Below are 25,547 nucleotides of genomic sequence, written 5' to 3' on the forward strand. Positions count from 1 at the left end.
TTCAAAATTCAATAGAAATAGAGTCTTAAACTACATTACACTAATATATTGACTATATTTAAAGCGATGTTATCATAGTGAACCTATTCCGCATACAACCGTTATTCCGAAGCTTCGTAATTCCGAAGGTTCGGATATTCCGAAGGTTCGTATTTCCGAAGGTTCGTATTTCCGAAGGTTCGTAATTCCGAAGGTTCGTAAGTCCGCAAACGAGATGAGGTTCATAATTCCGAAGGTTCGTTAGTCCGAAAACAAAGTGAGGTTCGTAATTCCGAAGGTTCGTTAATCCGAAAACCAAATGAGGTTCGTAATTCCGAAGGTTCGTTAGTCCGAAAACGTAATGATTAACGAACCTTATTTCTTTTTCGGACTAACGAACCTTCGGAACAACGAACCTTATTTCGTTTTCGGATTAAAGAACCTTCGGAACATCGAACCTTATTTCGTTTTCGGATTATCGAACCTTCGGAATAACGCCACAGATGTTCGGATTAACGAACCCTTTTACGTTTTCGGATTAACGAACATCGAGGTATAGGCAATTTACGTGTTTCGGAATTACGAACCTTCGGAATAAAGAACCTTCGGAATTACGAACCTTCGGAATTACGAAGTGTAACCATATTATTCACCTGATGAATCAGCATATAAGACTTAGCATATAAGAATCAGCATATAAGACTTTCATGACGCTTACATTCTTTATTTTCTTCATTTAGATACAATCATACGAATTAACAAAATATACAAATTTTCAATCCTTCCTATAACATCTAAACCATCTCTTTCTTTTTTGCATTAAATATCTGTAATTATATTTATAGTTTGCATTTCTATCAGAATTTTACTTTCATTATGAATATAAATATTTACATGAATGATAATTATATTTTCTCTTTTATCATCCGCAAAATATCTGAAAAACCCAGGCCCGTTACTTTTAATAAGATAATCTGTACAAAATAAAGTGTAGTGCATAGTTTGACTTCACCAAATTATTACCGTTGTCCCTATTCCATAACAATTTGAAAAAATATATATCATAAACAGTTAGAAATGCAGCAACACGAAGTGACATAACGTTAAAGGGGGAAGGATATTTATCATGGAAATTAATTTGTAATGGTGAAAAGGAAAAGACACAAGAATGAGTCTATGTGTACAAAGGAAATCCCGATGGAACTTGCAATACAGTAATAATAACAAGAATGAAATGATTAAGTGTTATTGAAATAAATATTTAACGTATTGAAAGTGAAGCAAATAAATACTCAAACGATCGTTTTACATTGGTAATGAACAAAATGAAATAGAATCATCGACTGACAGCATAATCATAAACAGAGGAGTATGTCATCAACATTTAACCTCCTACAAATCGTCACGTTTGACAATTTTCCTTGTTTTTTTTTCTTCATTGTCTGAGAAGCACTGTCACTATGGTTATTGTCGGATATAACAGGCTTTGTCGGCTCAAACATCCGAAAATCCTTCAATGAAAAGCTCCCCCAATCCATTGGACAACTCCTATTTAAGTCTTAATTGACGTAATGAGAGCAAAAATAAATAAGTAACATATATTTACATGTACATCATGATAATAAAAACCTAATATCAATTACTGTACAATTTACCACAAAGTATTCGGTGAAGTGGTTATAAATCAGGACTATTCATAAAAAGAGAAGCCATTGGTTAGGGTTTGTTAATCAAGCTTTTCTGGATGAAAAAAAAAGTTATAACATCGAGTTTAAACTGTTTGTAAACATCGTGTCATCGAAAAGGGACTTTTTTAATTCTTCAGTTGGTGTTTAAGCTGGAGAGCTCTATCTCAGACCAAAGTGAATGCTTCAGGAATCATTCTAAATTTGGTGAATATGTTTAAAAGGCGAGATATCGTGATGATTAATTTACGTCAATACGGGCACTTTTGAAATTTCCATCCCCCCCGAAAAATATTACCAAAATAGCAAATAATCGCTTCATGTAATGCGATAAATTATAACCTCCGAGGCGATCTTGATCAAAGATATGCCTTGCTTTCATACCCATATAACCAAGAAAGTTAGAGAATAGTATTTCTCTACACCATAACCAAACCAGAAAACAACCAGAAAAGAAATATGACTGTTCACTTTATAGGTATATGCACAAAATAGAAACGTACCGAAGAATGTCTTCTGTGCTAAAATTAATTTCACTGACATTTCAATGTTAACTAAATTATGTGTCTCAAGCACTCTTAATTTACACATCCCAAAGAGGGGTTTGCGAAAAATATGCATCTGGGTTACATGAATGTGGAGTATAACACAATGAGGAACTTCAGATAACCTATTTGGCATATATTCCTGCATGACGTACAGTTTGCTTGTCATTACAAAAAAACAATCTTCTTTTTTTATTCGAAACTCTCTTATCTTTATCATTGGACGATTTTGTTAGTAACTATTGAAAATAATAACACCTTAAAAAAATCATAAAAGTCACTGATCTCGTTTGTTAAGTTATTTTCTCCTAAACTAATTCAGAAAAAAAATAGATGTTTCCATGTTCCACCGTACATCTTTAACAGATATTTATGTTCAACATGACAACTTCCCATCTACCCTAGATCCATTGATTTCCGCTTACAGGTGCATCCTTACTTTGTATCCCCAAATACTACAGCTGCACTGCCAAAGATGCCTTACACACAATAAATCACGTCTAACTGGTTACTTGTTTTTGTATTTCCAAAGATTTGCCACACATATCAGCTCCATAACATGGCAAGAATCACCCCCAGATGAAGGTAAGTGATACCCCCAGCAGACATCCCGCGATTCGGCACAACCAATCAAATTATGTTTACTCACAAATTCTCACTGCACATTCATTTTATCTTTCAATCACTTGCGTATCCATGATGCGCTTATTTTACTGCAACTATTCAGATTTGATTTCCCCGTGGTATAGCAATTTGGGAAAAGAAATAGTTGAAAGATTCAACCTCAGCACATCCCGTTGATGTCACAACTCGCTGCGGGGATGACAAGCGATCATTGTCGGAAATAAAAACTTGATCTGTGCCAAAGGATGATTGTCTATCAATTCCTCACGATTGCGTCAACTGTATAGCTTCAAGCTCATTACGTGCTCATGTGGTTCAATAGATTTGGATCGAGTTTGCTTTTCGCCGACATTCAAATCTTAATAGAAAAATCTTATCTACAATCACATTTTGATGATAGAAAGTGAGATTTGATCATTGTTCCTGGCTGCATCCACCAAATAGTCCAAAACCAGATGTGCGTTTTAGAAGTTTTCATGTGCAGTCCCTTTCACAAATAAGATTTGATTGAGTACATTATTCATTGTTTTCTCAGTGGCTAGCATCAAAACCTACAATTGCTATGGACAAACCACAACCATCGGTAGATGCACAAATCAATGATCACTTCATCCGTCAATGCTTATTTCATTCCAAGGTTCTTCATACGACCACGCAAGAATTAGCCTTTGATTCTATCACACCTTAGGTGATTGGTCATTGATGGATAAGAGTGATGATAACATGAAGTAAGAATGATTGATTGCGTGTGAAGGTTGCGTCCTTTCGCAAGATGGTCCCAAGGACGCGGGAAAAACCAGGCGGTGCTTAGTGGTGACACAATGACCTGACCTACGATGGGCAAAGCATCAAGTCGATTCGATGTTGTTTACGGTGATAAACATCCATGGTAGAATAACAAGTTTCCACTCCAGAACACGAAAAGACAATATACTGCAGTTTGTTGGCATACCGCTTGGTTCATGTCCAAGGCAACGTGAGACAAGTCAGCCAGACAGTCGCTGTCGTAACATCATTGTCTAATCAAAATGAAGAAATAAAGTGATATGCATCACGTGATGAAAATAGTTATGTTTCTTTATGATACGTTGCTGGTCATCAACTTAGGCCTGACAAAAAAGTCTCAGACGAACTTTCAGATGTTAAACAGTCTATAATCTGATGCACAGTATTGAGTCAGATTTCGGTTTTCCGTATGAGGGTCAGGCCGGTCAGCTCATTTTCAAAATTTATGTTGATGGACCGAAATATTCATCGAAACGGATATTCCTAATAAAAGAAGAATTAAAGAAAAATAACATGGTGATGATCCTTATGATGCAACGATTAAGTCATTTTCAATTTCATATCGGAAGTATTGTCGAATTCCTCCTTCCGATGTAAAGGTGTAGAACACCGTGTCACTGTCTGGCTATCAAGTGGGCATGTGCATGTCGCGTTGCACTGTGGGTAGGTGTGTAAGATTATGTTACAGATAGGCCTGACTGGTTTCTCCGTCTGTATCTTGACTATCATAATGTGTTGCATGAGGTGTTAGTTTGATACCATGTTGTCGAGGCTTTTGGACGGAAACTGTAAAGTGGAAAGAAAAATGAAAATACAAGCACTGAAAAGCGAAGATTCTTTTTATTTTTTGCAAAGTGAAAGTTCATTTAAGATTTAAAAACAAATTAATTTTAGCACAATCCATGCTGAGATAATTAAGTAATAATATATATATGATTAAGGGCTCCGTAATACAAATGTCGAGGATTAAGGGCTTATTTAAACGAACATTTCTGATTGGTTCCTATCAGTCTACTGAGCAAAATGCGCATGTAACGATAATCTTGATACTGGGCCATTTCATTTAGCGATTAATCGCTAACATTGGGTCCTGATTAGCACTATTATATTTATAGGGTATATGATTCGCATACTTTAAAATATGTTGAATAAGAATGAACGTTTGCATATATGGAAGGCTGTTTTCAGTTAAATTTCAATTAAGAAAGAAAACAATTAACAATGACCCCTTTTCCAATTTCAAAGGAAAAGGGTCACGGTGCGACTAACATTCAGACAAATTTAGAATAATCCAAATTAGATAACACTTAAAATTTCTGAGACAAATTTCATCGATCATGTTATAATGATTTCAGGAGTATCTTTTTGATTGAAACGACGCCATGGTTGACTGAGAATTAATGTAAATGGAAATACCATGTAATGAACAGAAGAGATGGTAAATGCGACAAGTTTTAATTCACTTTATTTTTCACATGAATTACATTACAATTTCGTAAATATTGAATGTCAATAATGACTGGATCAAAGCACAAATAAATAATGTCTTTAAGAATAATTACAACATTAATGTTTTTAGATTAACTTCTTTGCCACTGTTATTCTACCAATAGTTGTATAACCCTCTAACGTTCAATGAAAATACACAAATATTAAGTTAAGCAAGCAGAAGTTCATTTTGTATTACAAACATATGCAACAAAACAGAAAATAATGATGTTCCTACTGGTTATACATTTTTACACACCAGCCGTGGGAATAATCGTTTACCCGTACAATACGTGCTGTGTAAAATTACACGTTGTCGTATACATGTAGGTGGCGGTGCATTCCTTTTTGGTCAAGTTTCAAGTTCCTTACTATCGTCTTCTAGTTCCGAGTTTCGACTCATCTTTTTTCCGAGTATCGTGTTATACTTCAAGAGTTTCGAAGTAGATTTTTCGAGTTGAATTTTTGCGATATTAGAATGGCACATTGCGACTCGAAAACTCCATGTATAACTTAAAACTCGAAGCCGGAAATAAATAACTCGAAGCTCGAAACAAATATATACAGCAAGCTCAAAGTGGAATATGTATCTAAAAAAGAATCAGTGGGAACAACGCTCTCTTTTGAAAGACAGAAAAAAAACATTGAAGAATGAGATGGATGCTATCATATGAGTACATGCATGCAAAGCTTGCCAGTGCAAAGATTTAAAAAATAGCAAAAATAGTATGCATACATAAGGTGCAATTTAATATTGGAATGGAGAGTAGGAGACAAAGTATTTGAAAGTAGAACAAACGGATTTATCAATGTATTCAAGGACAAAATTTTATCACCGTCAACGGGGTACTGATTTTTTTTTTAAGATAAGGATGTATTTTTTCGGGAAACTTTCTTTATAGAGAGGAAATACGATATATCTGTTAGATGAATGAAAAAAAGGAAATTATACAGTGCAATGTTCAGGGTGGGTTTTGTATGACTCTCAATGTGATGTATTTGCTTTCAGAGGTAAACAAACCGTGAAGAAGTATGCCTGAACTGAAATATTTTGCAATTTTTTTTTTGGGAAAGCGTTTTAAAACAAAATACCCTCCAAATGCATCCACCTGCTGCTAGGTTTGGGACTAACCGCTGTTGTACAGAGTGTGATTGTTCACCTCATCCCGGAATCGTGTTCCGTCGTATTGTGACCGTCGAGACGAATGGGAACTGAGTCTACGAACGTTCTTGTGAGGCTGGAAGACGATGATGTAAACTTTGGGCGCAAAGAGACAGGCGAGCGCCACCGATGCACAAATGCTCACGGAAACACACAGTGTTGTCGTCTGAAGCTGCATGTTTTAAGTTAATGAAAGAAAAGAAAGAACAAAACACTTAATGAGAAAATATAGATCTGACAAAGTAAATACATCTGTTAAAACAAAAGATAGCATTTTAGTGCGCATAATCATTTGAAAAAGGAAAGACTAACATAACGAAGTTAAAGAACATTGCGAGATACTGATAAAATTTGATTCAAATTAATTATCAACCGGGCATTTACATATAAGTGAAAATGTATTAACGTCAAATTGGATCTCAGCAATTATGCCTCTTCACATTTATTTTCCCCCAAAAAATCTAACAACAAAACATTGTTTGTTTACAGGAGGTACTTTACCCTGAGGTTTTAAAAGGACATAATTTGAGACAAAATTATTAACGAAGATTTTTGAAAATCTATTAGAAAAAACGGTCATACATAACTTTTGGAGTTTTCATTTTGTGACGTGACATCAAACACATTGAAACATACACCAAAATATTTTTGGTGGTGGTATATGATATATCGAATGCATATTTATCATATCTTTTCTGAGAAGATGTAAAGTTTATTTGATTTATAATATATGGCACAACATAGGGGATGCTCCTCACATGTAACATTACAAAACATAACCTTTACAAATTGTTAAATTTGTTATTCTTTAATGGAAACTAACTCTCATTAACAAATTTCCCACTTTTCTGCTTTTGATAAAAGGAACTGTAAGTCACGATGGACTTCCTCTATAATCAAAAAGTCTCTTACAGTCATTTAAAGTTCACGTTTTTTTTACGAAATGCTTTACAAGAAGATTATAACTTACAAGAATAATCAGGGAAATGCTAAACCTCTTCAAACCTACAACATAGGTGATTAAAGTAAAAGCAGGCACTTCACTTATTATCTGTTAAGTGTCAGAATACTTTCTTGGCTTTCCTTTTAGAATGTTGACAGGAAGATTTTAAGAAGAATGCTTTTAAAACAAATTACCAGTTAAAGCTTTCCCTGCATATTTCTAAAAAGTCATTGTATGCATAATTGTTATTTTTTTCTTTTCTTACTCACTCAATTTTCTAGTGTAGGATTGACAAATTCAAGGAATGGTTATCAATATTACCATAACATTTTTTTAGGAACCAAAAGTATTGCTCGCTCATTTTTAACCTTAGCAGCATGCCAATATTTTTTTTTGGGGGGGGGGGTTCTGGGGGGTATTTTTAGGAATTCGAAACCAACTATCAGCCCTTTCACACGGTAAAAAGCAATCGTAATTTGAATGATGATTCCAGTGAAAAATAAGGCTAATGATGAATATTAAGCACGTGTGATACCAAACTAGAACATGAGAACCCCGAACGATAATCACAGTCACGATTACAATAGCAATCATCATTACAATAATGATTCAAGAGTCACGTGTGAAAAGGCCCTAAGTTTCTTTCGTTCAATCTGATTTATATGATCTGCGATGTTTATTTCATGCTATCATGGCGTGGGAAGGGGGGTTGTATTGTACGTGACAGGTGTAAGACAAATAAAAACAGGGCTTTCAATGAAGACTCAAGAGTCACAAATCATGTATACCTATCACTTATAAATCAATTAGACTAGAAGAATGTCTACACGATTTTCATATAACGAAGTTTGTCTCAAAGAAGTTGGCAAAACAGTTTTTCTTATTATTATATCGATGTGAGGTTGAATTGTCTATATAAAAGTGCTTCGTTGTGAATCACAGATGTATTTATCAAACATACAATGTAGCAATATAAAAACGGTTGACTGATTGTAAAATGCGAACTGGCACCTGTCCCATGGTTGGTTGGAAATCGAGAACTCCTTCGCCAAGTTCAATGTCAGGGTGTAGTGTGTAAATCAGATTTACGCTCATTCGATAAATCACACGCAGAGGCATAATTTACTGTGGCCTTGCTTTTCTTGATTAATCTCCTTGGTACAGCGGATCATGCTGTGCTGTGATTTGACAAACGACACGAATAGGAATAACGAAGAAACGCTTGAGGCAAATTTAGTTTTATTTACACGTATTTCATATAAACGATATAACTGTACTATGGTAGTGTAAGCAGGGCATTATTTTTTGTGAGCTTTTCGTTATTCCATGGGCATAGTACATCTAGCACAATGAAATGATTTGATGTTGAAATCTATATCACTAGCACTAAAGGTTGCAACACGGACAATGCAAAATGAAGCTGAAACTTACTTTGATCAAACTTTTTTTTTCTTCACAAGCGAAGTAATGAAGACAATGTATTACCCCCAAAATATTTCGCCTTATGAAATACTTTATTGGTGAAAAACTATGAATTGAAATTGAAAAAAGTTCGATAAATGGTACATGTAGAATTCAGTGAGATACTTGTTATCTATCCACCTTCTTCCTTTGCCAGTGTCTCAGTTTCTTCCACCCCCCCCCTCCCTCCCCTCTCTCTCTATATATAGCCTCCACTCTGTTTCTCTCCCTCGCTTCCTCCCCTCACGTGCAGATAAAACTGTGTCAAAATGGATCTGAATTGAAAATCGGATCAGGCTATGACCCAGCATTCGCAATACCACAGTCACATTAGGAAAATAGATAGACCAAGTTTGTTATCTTATTTCAGAGGATATAGACCTGTCGGTTTGGAGTCCGTTGTCTTAGTGTGACTGTTGCATCAGTGTGCTATTCATATCGTTATACCGGTTTCACTTCAAAGGAAATCCATAGTTTATATGATAACAAAGCGCCAACAGCTGCATATTGATTTCAGCAAACATGTCTGTCACATTTAAAAGATATTTGAGAGGTAGATATCGTTTTATTAATATGTTTATATTCCGCTATCTTCGGGGCATAATTATCATGCTGTAATGATTGAGAATTTTAACATGTTTATATCTGCTCAATGGAAAGCCTTGGGTAGATGAAATAAAACCACAACAGAACAATGATCAGGTAAACGAACCTTCCACCACTCTGCTGACTCTTCCACACCCTCACATCCCTTCATACATGTTCGACCATAGCAGTGCACATTTTAAAAGTAGATACCTTTACTTAAAGTTTAGTTATATCATAATGTGCATGAATGATCAAAGAATCTGACTCGCACATCCTCACTCACCCCATCTCTGTCTCAAAATTATCCTCAGTCTTTCAATGGCTTTTATTTTTCCTGCTGATTGTTCATTTTTTCCCATACAACCCTCTCTTCCTCTTTCACAGTTCAGCACGGACACCTCCCAACTATCATCCCAAACGTCACATAATACTCTCCTATCAAGTGATTGATGCGGCGAACATCCGACATATACCCTTTCTGCGGGTGGTTTAAGCGGCACATTCTGGAACGTCCCGGGAAACTCTCGCTGGGATGCACACATACTTTCTTAACAGATTTGGTATATGAGTCGGGACAATTCTCGCAGTGCATTTGAATAAAACACAAGAAAAGATGGGATGAGATTTTCTTTTTTTTCTTCTGTAACATACTGTCTCGCATTCATTCATTCTCTCTATCATTCTTCACGGAGTGTTCGACTCGTAGTCCATTGCACCTGCGGCCGATTGAATTAGGAAAAATCTCAAGGCATCACACATCGCCTGCTTGCACATCGTAGCGACAGCCCAGAGTACTATGTCTCAATCCTCTCAACGATCCTCCTACTCAAGACTCCCCCTCCCTCCACACCCACTCATAATACACGCATGCACCCACATATACACCCACACGCACTCTCATGTGCACACCCAATTGCCAATGCGAAATTTAAATAACGATTCTCCTACTCAAGACTATACCCCTCCCTCCAAACCCACTCATGATATACACACATGCGCCCAATTTTACACCCACACACACTCTCGTGCGCACACCCTCTTGCCAATGCGATATTTAAATAGGGATATGTGTCTTATTTTCTCTCTCTCTTTGTCTCTTCTCTGTGTCTCAGACTGTATCTCAATTTGTGTGTGTGTGCGTGTGTTTGTGTCTCATTCTCCTCTTTTTCTCACGTTTTATGTGTATATTCGTTTCATAAGTATTTATCTCCCTATTCTCTGTATCTATTTATTTGAATTTGAAATTCATAAGCTGTCTCTACATTTCTCTAACTGTGACGTATCTCTCCATACCTCCTTCATTTAATTGTCCAATAATGTCTGACATTCGAACATCCTCGAAGTCGATTTGACGTGAATAGATTCTGATCCTTTATTCACCCTTTATCAAACTTACAGCAAAACGACACAATGTCAATTCAGTATTGGATAGTAGCCAATACCCATTGTGACGTAATAATACACCTTGGTGATGAATACCAAGGCCGCAATCCGTATTTGTCAATAGAAGTTTAGTTATTTGTTTTATCTTGCTCCAGTCATACTATGATCTTGATTACTAAACTTACATTCGCATAAAGATAACATTTTGTGTTCTTCAATGTCATCCGTTCAATTCATTTCATGATTACTTTTCGTCCGGAAAATATAAAATATTGATGAGCATCGATCTCTCTTCCTCATCGAAAGGGAGAATCATATTAACCACGCGAAAAAGTCTCCTCGAATGCCTTCTTCAAAGAAGGACAAGTGAATTTATATCTTTCCAAACTCTGCTGCTAATGTACCTACTACCACTTGCAACAGTGACAGGGGAAGCTAAATATGAAGCTTTACATCCTAGCTGATAGGCAATGTATCAGGGGTTTGGGAATGCCATGCACTGCACCGTGAAATCGGAAAGGCTTCTCTCAATAAATAAGAGATTTCTATTCTTAGGCACGGTATTTTGCAACAGATTTAAAACATAATTATCACGTAACATCAACATAACCCCCAATTGCGATATGATACTCGTTATTTATCCGCAATGTATAGACAGATACGTAATGTTGAGATAACTAACGTTAGGTCCAAATAGTATTGAAATGTATTATCAATGGACCGAAATCGCCATGGATTCAAGAGAGAGTGAAAAATATAACGGTTTATCTCAAATCGACCCCTGATCCAAAATAGGTCATTACCCCCCTACGTCCCATTTATTGTACAAAACATTCACTATCTTGTTGCCCTGTGACAAAATACAAAACTTGAAAGAGTGCTAGATCAAAAAGACAAAAAAGTTCATGTTTTGCCATCAACCGTAGGTGAGATCTGTTATTTCATGGCATACACAAGGGTGGCGTTGCCAGGAGCGAAGAGTTTCGTTACAGTTCCTACAAGGATTGAAGATATTGAAGAGAAAGTCAAAACTAGGTATCGGGTGACTGGAATCAACAGGTCTAGATATCCAAATCTTTTTATCATGTTTATAGCTTACGATACTTGAGGGCTATAGGTGTTATGATAAAACTTTATCGGGAGATTTTCTTCCTAGAAACTAGGTTTCGTAATTAAAGAAAAAAATAGGTACAGTTTTTCTGTTCAAGCTTTCATGGTATTCCCACAGAATACAATTCATCCTTTCCAAATTGAATAAAAATTCTTCACAATATTGCCATCTTCTTTCGTCGTCAAGAAATGGAATACGGGAACACGATAATGAAAATAGTGTTAGTGTTATTGCTTTCACCAATATTTTTTCCTGACGGATTGCTTTGATTTATTCATTTACCCAACCTATGGGATTAACCAATATTTTATTAAATTTGATCAGGATACACAGAAGAAAGAATCCTGCGAACGAGACTACACGTTCCATTTTGTATCTTTGTAAATTACCATGAACTCTTTGTAAGTGCAAAGAACATAAGCAAAATGTACAAAACCTGAAAAGTTTTCTCTGCAATTCCATGGAATCCATGGATCCAAACCGTGCGAAAGGCTACAGATCTTAAAGATAATACATATACACATTACCCATGTATATACATGTATATTGTGTTTATATACCTGTGACAATGTTGGGTCCAGTGGAATAAGAAGATCAGTAGGGGAAGGCGGGGTAAGTTGTGACACTTTTTGCTTTTTGCATGTTAGAATTGATATGATTAATAATCTTGTAGAAATAAGTACCTTGCCTTAAAATTTAATTCTTCTGAAATATTTGTCACCTATATATAACTTTTTATCCCACACTAAAAGTCATTGTCACCTTTGAAAAAAGAGATGTCAAATGGCTCAACTTGCCCCATCTATGGGGTAAGTTGAGCCACCTTTTGGGGTAAGTTTAGCCACAAAAATTATGTACAAAATGTATGGGGGAAGAACCAGCATGTCAATTTTTTATTTAAAGTCTTTTCACTTGCTAATTCTCTATAAATACTAACATCCTCTAAAAGGAAAGAACAGTCATGTAAATTTTTTCCTTTCTGCCTGCATATCGATGGCTTTTAAGGTTTTTTTTATATATATATACATGTACATTACCATAAGAATTACCATGGCTCAACTTGTCCCATGTTGCCTGGCTCAACTTACCCCAGTCCGAACTCAATGCGATAATTTCGCATCCACACATTTCTTATGCATCCATCATGTAAAAGACTATGACAAGAATTAAGATCCATACCTAGACTAACAATGTTGTTCTTATGCCTATTATATTTAAAGACATGTGTGTGTAAAAAGCACTTATCTATTTCACACCATATTTGACTTTTTTGGCTGAAATTTGTATTTTTCGCTCTAAAAAAGTACTTTTTGTTTCAAAGTTGAAAACGATGTGGTGGGGTTAGGGGTTATGCAATGGGTCATCAATACATGACACCACCACAACGGTCTGACTCATTCATTATTGGCCTGGGGGTGGTGGCTCAACTTGCCCCTATGCTCAACTTACCCCGCCTTCCCCTACTGTTAAAACCGATCATTAAGTGGTCTGTGTTATGTTCTTTATTTTTATGTTTATTTTATAGCATGATGCAAGGAAAGTATCTTGCTGGCTGCAGTGCACTCTAAAAGATATTGGCTAAAAATGCTCAATGAGGGTAATTATGTGTCCAACCATCCATGGTCCAACCAACATTGGGCTTTTCTTTGGGCATTTTTATTTATCAAGTGTGAAGAAAATTTTGCCCATTCTAAAGTAATTGCTGCTTATTTTTTAACCTTACTGGACACTATGCTTCCCGCATTGGGTAAAATGCTGCCCAAAATTGATTGGACACATAACTACCCTCGTGATGGTTAAAATTTCATCCAATATATTTTACAGTGAGGAAGATTGATGTTCATTCTCTCTAATGAAAAGCATTTGAACATTTCTTTTTTTTCATTCTAAATTTTCCATCAGCAATCACGTGAAGATGGCCAAAACTTAAATCAGGGCTCGTCTGCAGAGATCGACTAATCCCTTCTACATCGTTCTGCTTATTTTGATGTGCTTTACTGCAATCCAAACAAGCCTATAAGATAAACCAACCCTTAATGCGAGTGACTATGGATGTGCGCTAGGGTGACGTCACCTCCAAAAGCCTCTGGATGATGGAATTGATCGGTCATTCATCGTGAGGTATAAACACAGGAATTCTTCAGCAAAACTCATGCAGAAATCAGTCATCACAGGAGTTCACCTTGACATCTTTTTGAAGAATGAAACGAATTGCAATCCCTGATCACCTGTCACGTGATAAAGGCTGTATTAAAATGGCGACATCCATCCTTTATCGTCGTTGGCAAGTGTGGAGATACCTCACATTATGACACGTGCGCCTCTCCAGTTTAGACCGTAATCAAGTCCACAAAGATCCATAGATGATTCCTAAGTGCATGATTCGTTTGTCATATGAGAAGGTGTTCACCTCCATTTTCTCAAACCAAAGCACTTAATGCACTCATTCGTAAACATAATCAGCATCCCACGTGTAAATGCTGGCTTTGATATTTTAGGTATTTCCCCTGGAGGAAAGCAAACGAAATGGAAAGTACACGTGCTCTGGCAGCAAAATGATCAGTATATCAGAGTAACCATTCTACTCATTTAATGGTATAGCAGTGAACATCAAATTGCCATACGATATCCCAACCTGATAGAATTCATGATAACATTCAATGATGGAAATAAATTTCACAACTTGTTTTAAAGTATTTTTAACAAATTTGAACCTAACTATATACAAGTTTATAATATGTATTATATTTTTTAGCATTATAAACTCTTATAATAATTCAATTCATTATGAATTGAATTGGATTATTTTAAGAGATTATAATGCTCAAAATTGTTCTTTCCAAAAATCAAAGATGTGCAGTAAAGAGAACCCAAATGCCCAATTTGATGATGAGAGATACAAATATAATTTCTAATCATTTCCTATTCATATATTTAAGAATGAATACTTTTATTTGACCTATGCCCTACAATCAAACAAATCTTTTTTTTTAAACTCATCTTCAAGTTAACTTTAAGTGTTCCCATTTTCTGAAACACCCAATTATTATATATTTTACAATGACGGACTTCATATTCCCTTGTCAAGAGACTATGTTCTCATTCAGTATACCTTATTACGTTCCGATCACGTCTCCTCTCCCAAGAGTTTACCCTCGGTTCCTTGTTGTCACAATGTTGACTCGACTTCTCGACAAAGACTGATATTTTATAGAAATCTTGAAACCCAGTCACATTTTACAAGGTAACGTCAGCAAGGAAGGCAGCGTTCGGCATGTCAACGTAAAGGGAACGCCGGTGCACATAGTAATATCTTCATTGAAATAGCGATGAAAATGCCGGGGGAGGGATTCCAAGGTTATGGATACCTTTTTACTATATACAAATAATTGGACGGTGTGGATGGTGAGGTCGGGTGAATAGTTTTTCGTTATGAAGTGCCTTATTCCACCTAGTTCTATTTAAACCATTTCTCCCATTATTATATTTTCTTCTTCTCCTCCTTCTTCTTATTTCTCTTGTTGTTCTCAGTGTTGTTGTTGGTGTTCTTCTTCTTCTTCTTCCTCTTCTCCTTCTTCATCTTGATCTTCTTTTCTTCTTCTTTTTCTCCATCTTCTTCTTTTTCTCTTACTTCTTCTTCTTCTTGCTAGTTTATTCCGATTTTACAATAGGGGAATTCCATAAAATGACCAACCTTTTTGTACGTCCGACCCCCATTTTTCTCAAGTCTTACTTCACTTTATAAACTGACCAAGACATGGTCCTTTGAAAACATTACAAACGGTCAAAAGAACAAGAAATCATGAAGGTCCCACGTATAGGTGGTCGGACGTACATATTTTATGGAATTGCCCAACAATAATTTTTTTTTTATTTACATATTATTGAAAATGTATTTTGCTCAACTTTGATTTAATAATGCTTGGTTTTATCTTTGTGCTGGATCAGTAATTTATATCCTCTAGCTATTTTCCATTCTTACAACAATTTTGTTTTATATTACGTTAATATTCATGTCTTTCACTGTTAAGCGCAGAGAGAGAGATTTTTCTATAATGCCCTTAATAAATCAATCTCTATTATTATTATTATTGTTGTTACATAATTATCATCATCATCATTATTATTATTCTTTTTCTTCAACTCCTCCTCTTCATCTTTTTCTTCTCTTTCTTTTTCTTCTTTTTTTACCTTTTTCTTCTCCTTCTTCTCCTCCTCCTCTTTTACATCCCCTATTCTTTTTATGTTCCTTCTTCCTCCTCCTCTTCTTCTTATTCTTTTTCACATTTTCTTTCTTCTTCTTTTTCTTCTCATTTTCCTACTAATATTACTTATTCTTATTCGTCTACATGTACTTTCGCTTTTACTTTACTTACTTATCTAGAGGAACAAGATATATATTCTTGTATCTATTTTTTCTTTAAAAGTGAATCCGACGAGAGCTCTAAATTTACTGATAAGCCGTATGGCGTGAAAAAAAAATGAATAAGAGAGGAGCGAGCAGTCGTGTACAAAGCAACCATTAAATTCGTATCTTCGGCTCATCGTCCTGTTTAAAGCACTTTATTAAATATTGATAATACTTGCAGAGGGCGTGCAGTCTTGACAGCGTATATGACAGGCTATACACATACACAAACACCCTCACACACAATTTTACATTGTGTCTCCATCATAGCTACAGAAATTACGGTCCACGTTTTATTTATCTCTTTATTAATTTAATTACTTTTATTTCAATCATTCAGTTATTTTTTTATCCTTATTTTATTCATTCATTCATTTTATTTTATTTATTTACTTTTTTTTGGGGGGAGGGGGTGATTTATCTTCGGACAGATATTTATTAGAACTATTATTCTTGAAAGGAGCATCAAAATACAACTGCCTGAAGCTTTACCCTGGATTCTGCACCCTGTGCCCATATCACCATTGACAATTGAATCTCCAAGGGCTTTGGCAAACATGTCTCATTTCATTGACATAAATTTGAATATCTGAATGCTCTTATTCTGCTCTATTATCTTATTCCTCGGTTCGTTCTTGTAACTTTCCAGACTTTAGAAATATCAGCTTTTATTTCTTAAACAGAGTCACCACAGTATTTCGCCTCGGACAGACGGCATCTCACGGATTTAAATCAAGTAGACTCACTCAAGAGCGGTATCGACTTTTCGTAGTCAAATTGACAAGATTCAACCTTTGTCAATAGTCAAATCTCTAAGTGGCGCTACTTCTCATTTTGTTTCTACTTGGAAACAGCCATCCCCACTCTTGACGAGCTAGTGTTTGGTTGGCATATCAAATGATTGTATGTCAAACAGTAGGGTATGGAACATGACTCTGAATTAGAACCATCTTTGAGTGAATCAACAGGGAAACTCATCAGCCGATCGCCTGTTTAAAGTTGGTTCTGATACTTCGGAGAGAAAAAAAGTGAAGAAACAGAAAATACAAAGACGAAACCACCTAAGTTTATTTAAAAAAACTGCAAACCGTGGATCAAAGATCATGAATCCTATTGTGATATTTTTTGATAAAGCAGACAGAATGAGATCTAAAACATTGTACGTTTCACTCTGCTGTAATGAAATACTGAACTTATTCTTATTGATGGTCAGACAAAGCAGTAAAAGGGGAACTCAAATTCCATTTTTACCTTCATGATTATATAGGCTTAATTGGTTTAATCTAGGCCAAAGTCTTTAAAATGTAATTAATACTACAGTCAAACTCGTCAGTTCCTCACACTCTTCTGCTTTTTTGTACTAGATCTCTTTTTATTTATTTATTTTCTTTCTCTGTTTCTGTTATATTCTTTCCAGTTTTATTTACCTCACATTGGCTGGTATGTCATCACTGGCAATTCACTTATTAAAGGTTCATTCTGACGGTTTTGAATAGGGAGAGAGAAATGGCAAATCTATAAAGTAGAATATTAAATAATAACTCGTTTATTAAAGATAAAACGAATTATTTCATACATTATCCCTGTGCTATGCTTTTGTTTATCGTTTGTTGGATAGTGTTGTAGCATATATTTGGATATTTATGTGCATTCCTTGATCAAATGTATTATAGTTGATAAATAAATAATGAGATACACCTCAATAGTAAAACAAAGTTTATCATAGTATTATGAATAGTAATGACAATAAATTGCGTCGTTTTTCACCTTAATCAGACATTTTCTTTTTTCTTCATATCAACACATCTCTATACAGGCATTACAGAGAAAAATATTCCGAACAAATTATTTGTGTCAGGAAGTGTTTTGAATTCGACCCATTGCCAAATTCCACTGATTCTAGACTTATCCTGTCCTTTCCATCTTTACATTGATTTGAACTCACTAAAACGAGTTCCGGTAGTCTGTTAATATTCAGGTATGAAATATAACTAAGGAGGTGGAATTTTTTAGTGGTTGTCGAAAATAAAAGTGCCACTTTCCAAATACTATTTCACATGATGTACTGTCAGTTCTTTGAAGGACCATTCAAATAAATTCTAATACCAGTGACATCGTGTGATTTTTTATTTCATAAATACATTTTAACTAATGTATAGCATGTTGAGAATTGATGTCCACAGGGGTTTACTGGTCTTGTTGATTTAGGAGCGATTGCAGCCCAATGGGCTTACATTCAAAGGAAATTGAGTACATGTAATCTCTTTTCCAAAAGGCAACTTCTTCACAAGCCACACACAAATTCAATGCCTGTGCCCTGATTTATAACAAGCGAGGCATGGAAAGTAAAAACGTGTTAACTGGAACGTGAAATTCTGAAGTATGTGAAATAGATTGCCACCAAGACGATAGGTATTTTCACCTAACTTCGTAACCCGACCGGATATGTTTCCATTTTTCACCCATATGATTTTATATAGATACAGTACTGCCATTAATAATCTATCATTTTACATTTATTTAAGATCCTATTAGACATGTAATCAAAAGAGGTAATCTAACCATTCCATTAAAGATGATTATGATGGCACAGAATATTTGCTCAATTATGTTCAGAAATCGACTGTCGGCCCCCCCCAAAAAAAATAACTAAAAAAACCCAAAAAGAAATGCTGAATTTTTAAATTCATTTATTAGTATTTATTTATTTACTTATTTATTTCTGCTTTCCACATTTTTACACGACTCTCTCTTTCATACTCTCTTTTGTTCTACTCAAAAGTTAGTGAACCCCTTTCCAAAATGTACTTCTTCATGTAGAGTGTTGAAAGTAGACAATAAGTTCAGCGAGCCCAGAGAAACAAACTTTATTTAATGTAATATTCTATCACATAACTTCACAATTAAAAATGTAAAACATGGGAGAACTAACTATATAGTTCATTTTTGGTGGGGTCCATTATTTAAGCACCACTGTATACATTTGTGTATGTATATGGGGGTATTCGGGGAGGGAGGGGGTGGGTAATCATTCATATCCTTCTGCTACTATGACAAGAGTAACGCTTTCCCTATGACATAATTATGGTAAATATGACTGCTTGGAAAGATCAGCGTTAAGATTTTCAGGTATTATTTGAAGGGGGAGTTTACATTTACGCTCTACATAGTTCTATCCAGAAAACTTTGCTTTGTGATATTTCACAGTAAAAAAAAGTATAAAGACAATTGAACTTTCGTGGATGGAAAAGGCCATGCACCCATGAACATCTCCGTTGAATTCATTTTCATGGGGTGAAATGTGACAGTTTACCACAAGTTTATTAGATGCTGTAACCTTTATCGGTTAAAGTTACATAAAACATTGAAAAGGCGAAGAAAATTCATGAGGTAGGAAGGCAAACTGGGATTTGGTTACAAATTCGCCATGAATGGCTCATTATACATCGATGCGTGTATTACGTGATGAAATCAAATTTGTGATTAGGACGATGGGCCTGCAATACTCTGTGCTATTACGTCAGTGTTACCCGGGTTGGTATCTTGAGCACTGGTCCTAAGGGACATATCATCATAACGTGATACTCGTGACGGTTTGCTGAAATTACTTACTCTCTCTCTCTTTCTCTGTCTCACTTTGGAGTTGGCCAGGACCCCGTAGCACAAGGTTGAGCAATTGATCCTGGGGCTCATTAATACGATTGATTGCATTGATTGTTGTGCATGATCAGTAGTAAAAATCTGCCCCGTAATCAATCACTAAGATTTAGGTTGCGGGTTCATAACTCTTGAGGAAATATACTGGCTGATGTTCATCAATGCTCATGTTCATCTCAAACCCAAATAAAAAGAATATTGTATTTTTAAAAAATACAATGGTTTAAAATTATCTTGATGTCTTTTCTGTTATGTTTTGTTATATATTAACCAACATTTATGATATTCCCAGCTAGGTAATGACACAATATCTGACTACCACGCTGTAGAAAGAACATAGATGGATCAGTGGTTGATGTTGGATGTCTTCACCCATTGCCAAACCTACCGTAACGGCACGCAGACAAATATTATTGCATTATGAAATCCATATTGCATACGCAGAACATAAACAATACTTCATAGGTGTGTATATGTGTTGCGGGTCGAGTGCAAGGTTGATGATGATGATGATGATGATGATGTGAGGGTGTGTGTGTGTGTGTTTGTGAACGGAGTTGTTCATTTGTTTTTGGTGTGTGTGGGTGGACTTATGTGGGGTTTTGTGCATGTGCTTATACTATGTCTTTATTTATTATCGATAAAAGAAAACTTCATTCGCCGCAATACTTACACCTCCCCAAAAATATGTATTTACCATATATGAATCCAAACAAGTTGATAAAACTTGTATTATTATTATTATTAGTTTTGTGTGAATTGGTAAAACTTGATATAAAAAAGTAATGTATGAATTGGAAGGCACTGCAAATACAGTTTGTGTCATATTAGAGTCTTAATTTTAAGTGAATTTTATTTTTTGAAATTGTTTGACCACATTCTCTAGAGACTGCATGCATGAAACCATATGATAACCTAACAAAATTGCGCTTACCAAAGCACGAAATCTAACAATGATAGTTGTTGAGCAATATGGAAATATGGCTCATTATGCGAGAAACACAAACAAATTTGTAATAACCTTGTTTTGTTCATCATCAGATTTCTTGGAGATTATAATCCACTTTCTGCTGAAAAGAATTGGTGAGGCAAAATTTCATTGCATTCTCTCATGAATAATTACTTTTATTGTCTTCACTATGGTAACAAGAAAGCCATATGAGGACTCACTCACCATGCTCACGTATGTCTCTTCAGTCAAAACAGTACAAATGCTTACTTAAAAAAAACAAGTACAGTATGTGATATTGGACCGCTCGAGGTATTATTACACGCGAAGATGCTTGGAGGGAAGATTTAGATAATGAAGTAAAATGTCAATAGAACTTTTAATTTTATAATTTTGACGGCCAAAATGTTGTTAGAAATTTAAATTCTAACTCTTGGAAAAATATAGGTATGAAACGTACGAATTGCTTCGATAACTATAGTATGGTAACAAACATTCACTCAAAGTCTGGATGAAAGAATGTTAAAAAGAAAGAAAAAAACACCATGTACATCGAATCTAATTACTTTTTTGTTAATTTTTCTGAATCAAGTATTTCATAGACTAATTCCAAATCTGATGAAAGTGACAACGAATCAATTCTATATAACATCATTAAATTTGTTTATGTGTAAGCTGTTGCATGGTGTCGTGAAGGGAATTGGTTTGCTTTATATTATTAGAAAAAAACATATAGGTTTAGAATGTTCTTCCTTCCTCTACTCGCATTTGAGATCATGAGATATATTATTTCTTCAATTTGGGGACATTTTGATTCGAACCTAAAGCAAATTAAAAGTCGGCTGCGCACAAGCTTTATATCTACCGAGACCTCAAACTCCTCCATCCAATGACTAAAACCAATTGTCGAGAACCAATTTCATTTTCGCTGATTTCCATTCCCTATTCTACGAAAAGACCTCTCATTTCCTGCTTCACCTCTTGAGAGTATGTGGAGCAGGGAAAATGCTTTTGATTTGAAAATGAACAACCACTCAATTCCTCGTTTCGAATAGAACACTAAAGATAAAGTCTCGAACGTGCTCTGCGAGAAAGATGCTTTCTACCCAAGATGTAGATTTTATTCGGTTTGAGAAGTGGCGCCGGCGGAGGTGATAGTCACGTTGTTACCACCCACTGCCTTCTATGCCTCCAAGAGTAGACGAGAAAGATGACACCCTTTCAAAGCAACCCATTGGTAATGGCAATATCGTGTTACATTTTCGATATAGTTGTGTAATTACGTTTACTCTTTACTTTCTCCTGCAGTAGGGTATTAAGAAGCATAATCATCACCAACGCCCCAATTCCATGCTGTTGACAAAGGCAACAACTTTAAGTCGTTCCAAGTACTAAGTTTTTATTCTATTTTACCTCACTTAATACTGTTTATCGAGACTGTTCTGTGATGGAAATATTGCTAGGCTAGTGCTTTAAATGAATTTTCTAAAAGGAATTTGAAACGTAAATTTGATAATCTACACATCGAACAAGTAGAATTGCCAGGAATTAAGAATTTAAAATAAAATTCACATGTAGATGAAATGGAATTAAGTACATATGAAGGAAGAAGAATCCAGAGAAAATATTTTCCTTCTTTTCAATTGGCTCTATTTTCCGTTTCAACATGTTTAATGCAATATGCTGTATCTTGTAAATTTATGGAGATTGTGGATGTATGTATAGGACTAATTTTAAGATTATCGTAAACTTTCTCAGTACGAATGTAAGGATGTAACTTTTTCCATCTGCATGGAAATTCAACAGGTAGATGTAAATTAAAAAAAAATATTCGACTCATATTGTACAAATATTATATTTAAACTATATAAATAGAAAATAAAATGGATGTATACTCACTCTGAAGTCATCTTTGGTAACGAAATAAACCGGAACAAAGGCAAACCACACGATGCAGGTAGTGTACATTGTAAAACTAATAAACTTGGCTTCGTTGAAGTTTTCAGGAATCTTCCTTGTCTTGAAAGCATAAACTGTACACATTGCTATTAAAAACATATCATAGACAAGCGATAAAACTAAGCTTATCTCAGTTATTCCACATTTTAGAATGGCTTCTGATTTATCATCCGAGAAACGGGTGACCGTTGAGGGCGGGTCAACTGCCAACCAAACTAATTCCCCGAAGATCTGAACACTGATGAGACCTAGGCATATGACGAGTTGGGAACACGGACTGATATACTTTGGCCGTTGGGCAGATCTTGAGGCGCTATCGAAAATTCTTGCAATGCGGCTAGTCTTTGTTAGCATGGCGGCATAGCAGATGCAAAATGATAACCCTAGACCTAGTCTCTGGATAGAACAAACGATGACCGACGGTTTGGTGACTATAGGAATAGTCATGCTGTAGCACATAAGAATTCCACCAAGGAGTAGAAAGCTAAGCTCACGGCTAGATGCCTTGACCAAAGGTGTGTCCTGATACTGAAAGAAAATGACAATAACTCCACATGTAACGATGATCCCTATCAGAGAAAAACATATCGGAACGATGGTGTACACTGAAACCCATTGCATGTGCTGCTTTGCTAATTTGTAGCAATGTGTGAGGTCTTCGGTCGGCCAGTAGCCAATATCGCAAGGTTTACAGGTATATTCGTTCTCCAGAAATTCCCAAGGCTGACACTTGATACACATCCAACAACATATCTTATCATCTTGGATGAGTTTAACTTCACCATGGCCACATGGTTTGCTGCATTGCGAGTATGGTACGTTCTGAGGGTTATAATCCTCTAGTCCAGGGTGAAAATGGAGTGCCGATGGGTCCATGGAAAGGATGTTAGCCCACTCACCAACCTGGACATAACGGTAGTCATCGGAACCTTCTATAGGTCTATAGTTCATGATGTCGTAACGTCCTAATCCATCACCTTGAGCATCGAAGCGAACTTCAGTGTTTGCAAGATCTGTAACATTAAATGGAAATAGGTATGAAGTGAAGATATGAACTGATAATTATCTTAATAAAATCCAAAGAATTGCCCTTCCTCGTAAACATCATCCTACTTTAGTGCAACGATTGCAATTTCCTGTAATTGGCAACGGTTCCAAAGTAAAAATATTCCTTTTAAAAAGCTAGTTTCATACAAAGTAAAAATATTAAATTGTATTAGCATTTCAATGGCTGTCATTTTTCATCGATGAAATATATTTTTTGTTTTGTTCCATCTTCAATTGAAAAAAAAAACTATTGCTTGACTTCATAGCAAAACTTACCTAAAAATGTTGTATTAAGAATATATTCCTTGAAGAGCCTCCTTCCATCTATTGGCAGCATATTATCACAAAGGTCCTCCGTATTTGGGCACAGATCTGCTTGCATTGAATGTAGAGCATGTGCCAAGGCAAACACAGCATCCACAACAAACTGTGTTTTCTTTTCTTGGGCATGATTTTCTTCGTCAAGAACATTTTCCGCACATGGCGTCGATACATTTACACTTTCTTTAGGTTCGAGTAGGCACTTAAATTTTTGCTCCCAGAAATCTTTGAACCATGGATTTCGCGTGTTAGTCCTTGGATTTATATCTCGAAAATATTGGTCAAAACCTTTGATCTTCTTTGTTTGGAGTTCGATCGTGATTGCTCCTTCGGCAACAATTTCTCTACCATTTACAGGCATATCTTGAACACCCCATCCATCGCTAGCTACCCATATGAATTTCTCTGAAGCGTTAACGCGAAGTGCAGCTTCCAGCAAGTCCCGTGCATCCACATCGCGGGTGAACAGAACAACAACCTTTGCCGCATTTTTCTTGAGTAACCGACCGATGATATCGTCATAAGTCATGGCATCGGGGGCGTAAGGGATTTTCTCAGAAGCAGCGATGCAAATGTTCCTATGCAACCGTTCCTTTTCAAACTGATCCATTCCTGATTCCCCATACTCCCCAGAAGACCAGACTGTTGAAACGTAAGTCCAGTTGAAATGTGCTAAGATATCTGCAATTGCTTTGGCTTGAAGTGTATCCGGTGGAACTGTCCTAGCAAAAAACTCAAATCGAGATTTGTCTGACAGACGAGCGCTTGTGGATGCGTAGCTAATTTGGGGTATCTCAAACAATCTTAATAAATTTGCAACTTGCATAGATACGGTAGAATATGATCCACCTATGACACCAGCTACACTTTCCGCAGATGTTGGTGCGATAACGGTGCTCTCATTTAGGCAATCTAAAGAGTTTGGAGATGTCAATGAACTCCGAACAAATTCAAGAGACTGTTCTAAAGCAAAAGTGTCTATTGAACAAGTGTCTCTCAGACTTGCACCTAATGAGATACCAGGCAGGATCTTAGAATCATTGTTTATCTTGTCTATGGCAAACAGCATAGCTTCAACGCGCTGGATCCCCCTGTCTTCGTTAATAAGTCCACACCTCTCATCGTCCAATGATCCAGCGTTCTGTGAACCCTTCTCATGAATTGGAAACAATCCTCCAATCATAAGGTCTCCAATGACCTCTGCAGTAATTGTTGACTTTACACTTGATCCTAGCTTTGCACATGTAGCAAGGCATAGTAATAAAGTCAATAGCAAGAGCATTGTGTGGGCGCTTGAAACCATTTTCCTACTAGAATAGTCTGGTGAGCGGTTGAAGGTGATAGGTCCCATAGAAAATCCGAACGAGGTTCTTTGTTGAATTATTATGAATTGAATAGTTCTTGTTCTTTAAGTTCCTCGAGTTCACTTAAGAGTCACACGAAATGATAAC

At 35.9% G+C, this 25,547-nt stretch overlaps 1 protein-coding gene across 1 annotated transcript; it reads right to left on the reverse strand.

The window, feature by feature from the left end:
- Positions 1-686: 686 nt before the first annotated feature.
- Positions 687-25,547, reverse strand: LOC129257305 (metabotropic glutamate receptor 3-like). Its single transcript, XM_064096971.1, has 4 exons — positions 24,052-25,547; positions 22,669-23,741; positions 6,240-6,441; positions 687-4,405 (listed from the first exon to the last, which is right to left on the reverse strand). Exons 1-4 carry the CDS (start codon positions 25,445-25,447, stop codon positions 4,302-4,304), a joined length of 2,775 nt encoding a protein of 924 aa, XP_063953041.1. The 5' UTR covers positions 25,448-25,547; the 3' UTR covers positions 687-4,301.

Source organism: Lytechinus pictus, chromosome 3 (assembly GCF_037042905.1).
Source record: "Lytechinus pictus isolate F3 Inbred chromosome 3, Lp3.0, whole genome shotgun sequence".
NCBI classification, from domain to species: domain Eukaryota; kingdom Metazoa; phylum Echinodermata; class Echinoidea; order Temnopleuroida; family Toxopneustidae; genus Lytechinus; species Lytechinus pictus.